Source organism: Tupaia chinensis, unplaced genomic scaffold (assembly GCF_000334495.1).
Source record: "Tupaia chinensis unplaced genomic scaffold, TupChi_1.0 Scaffold000273_1, whole genome shotgun sequence".
NCBI classification, from domain to species: domain Eukaryota; kingdom Metazoa; phylum Chordata; class Mammalia; order Scandentia; family Tupaiidae; genus Tupaia; species Tupaia belangeri.
Window position 1 is genome coordinate 2912542 of NW_006159755.1, and position 2462 is coordinate 2915003.

The following is a 2462-nucleotide window of genomic DNA, read 5'->3' on the forward strand; positions in this document are numbered from 1 at the left end:
GCCTCAGCTGCCTTTTGTAAGTGAGGATGGGGAGCAGGGACTGGGCCCTCAGAGCAGTGCTTCCTTCCCTCTTCAGGAAGATAAAGACCCTGGGGGAGGATGACCCCTGGCTGGATGACACTGCAGCCTGGATCGAGAGGAGCCGGCAGCTGCAGAAAGAGAAGGACTTGGCAGAGAAGAGGGTGAGCATCTGGGCAGCTTGGGGTGGTGGCCATGTGCCTCTGGTGGCCCGACTGGGCACAGAGATGGAGACTGACTCTAAGAAGGTAAGAGTGGGAGGTTTGTGGCCTGTGGTGTCTGCTTTGGAGTCTTGGCAGCTTGCCTGCAGGGCTTGCCTTTTTTGCACTCCTACTTGGAAGAGCTCTGGGTGTGGAAGAAGGTGATGTTAAAAGACCTGAGATCACAGGTGACTCCATCCCTGTCCCATAGGCCAAGCTGCTGGAAGAGATGGACCAAGAGTTTGGGGTCAGCACACTTGTGGAGGAGGAGTTTGGGCAGAGGAGACAGGTGAGGCGGTAGCAGCCAAGGGGCAGGGGAGGCCCCTTGCGGGTCAGGACTTGTGACTCCCAGAATCTTCCCCTGTAGGATCTGTATAGCGCCCGGGACTTGCAGGGTCTCACCGTGGAGCATGCCATTGACTCCTTCCGGGAAGGGGAGACTGTGATCCTCACCCTCAAGGACAAAGGTGGGTTGAACTAGAGTGCTGTTGGGGGAGGCACTGGTACTGCCGAGTCAAGGAATGAATGGCCACTGCCGTTTCCCCAGGTGTGCTGCAGGAGGAAGAAGATGTGCTTGTGAATGTGAACCTGGTGGATAAGGAGCGGGCAGAGAAGAACGTGGAGCTGCGGAAGAAGAAGCCTGACTACCTGCCCTATGCCGAGGACGAGAGTGTGGATGACTTGGCACAGGTATGGCTGGGGCAGTGTGGGCTGCTGGGGTGGAGGGTATCTAGAGTGAGGCTGTGGTGGCTGGCTGACTTTTTAGGGACCAGCCTGGGTCCTAATCTGTCCCTCTTCCCTTACAGCAAAAACCTCGCTCTATCCTGTCCAAGTATGATGAGGAGTTAGAGGGGGAGCGGCCCCACTCCTTCCGTTTGGAACAGGGTGGCATGGCTGATGGCATCCGGGAGCGGGAGCTGGAAGAGATCCGGGCCAAGCTGCGGCTGCAAGCTCAGTCCCTGAGCTCCGTAGGGCCCCGACTTGCCTCGGAATACCTCACGCCTGAGGAGATGGTGAGCCCCTCCTGCGCTTTGTAATTGGAGTAGTAATTCTTTCTTCCCATGGCTCCATGGCTGCCAGCCTGCACCAAGGAGGGAGATCAGGTGTTTGCGCAGTGCTAGGCCTCCTGGGTGGGCAGTAAGTGGCAGTCCAGGGACCGTGCCAGAGTGAATGGAACAAGGACTGTTGAGGCAGGTGGGACTGAGCTCGTATTCATAGCCAGCTTGTGCCTTGACTGAGACATTTAACTGTGAGCCTGGGGTGCCCTGTCTGAAATGGTGGTGGCAGGAGCCAGTCACCTCCTGAGGCTCACTGTGAGGACGAGCAGTTGCTTGGGGAGGTGGTAATTGTGTAGGTGGGAGTGCGTTTTGCACTGGGGATTCTGTGAACACAAAGGTAGTCAGCTGGTGCATTTGGTATCATGCTGAGTGGGTACGAGCAGGGCTCTGGGACTGGTGCTGAGGAGCTCAGGCCCAGCCTTCTCACTTAGGACCTGGGCGACTGAGGGCACGGTCCCTATCCATCCAATGGGGTAATACTAGACTCGCCTTTCTCGTTCGTACATGGTAAGTGCTTATTTAGAACAGTGACATAGCACTAAAGCAGCATTTATGCTCTTGGTCTGTGGCTGGCTCGCCTTCTCTCCCTATCTTCATGTTTCTTCTCTCCTCCCTTCAGGTGACCTTTAAAAAGACAAAGCGGAGGGTGAAGAAAATCCGCAAGAAGGAGAAGGAAGTAGTAGTGCGTGCGGATGACTTGCTGCCTCTTGGGGACCAGACTCAAGATGGGGACTTTGGTTCCAGGTGGGTTCTGATTTGGTGGTGGGATGTAAGGACGGGCTGGCCTAGGGGGCCGATGCTCACTGAAAAGGCCTCCTTCCTCTAGACTGCGGGGCCGGGGTCGGCGCCGAGTGCCTGAGGTGGAAGAGGAGGCCCAGGAGGAGGAGGAAAAGGAGCCTGTCCCTCAGCCCCCACCATCAGACGATACCCGAGTGGAGAACATGGACATTAGTGATGAGGGTGAGGAGTTGGCTGGCAGGGGACTGAGAGAAAGGGCGGAGATGGGCCTGGGGGCCAAGGGGGTGATCTGAGCAGGCATCTCCTGTGTTTCCCCCAGAGGAGGAAGGGGCTCTGCCCTCAGGATCCCCAGAGGTGCTGGAGGAGGACGAGGCGGAGCTGGAGCTGCAGAAGCAGCTGGAGAAGGGGCGCCGGCTGCGGCAGGGGCAGCAGCCCCACGCGCCGGCGG

The 2462-nt window shown here is 57.9% G+C and overlaps 1 protein-coding gene across 1 annotated transcript in view; it reads left to right on the forward strand.

Annotated features, from left to right (window-relative positions):
• SART1 (spliceosome associated factor 1, recruiter of U4/U6.U5 tri-snRNP) overlaps positions 1-2462 on the forward strand; it is a 20986-nt gene that overhangs the window by 5566 nt on the left and 12958 nt on the right. The window contains exons 5-12 of the mRNA XM_006149922.3: positions 77-182; positions 430-507; positions 586-685; positions 766-908; positions 1025-1231; positions 1896-2020; positions 2103-2236; positions 2334-2418. Coding sequence (XP_006149984.1) covers positions 77-182; positions 430-507; positions 586-685; positions 766-908; positions 1025-1231; positions 1896-2020; positions 2103-2236; positions 2334-2418 — 978 coding nt within the window. The remainder of the gene's footprint in view (positions 1-76; positions 183-429; positions 508-585; positions 686-765; positions 909-1024; positions 1232-1895; positions 2021-2102; positions 2237-2333; positions 2419-2462) is intronic.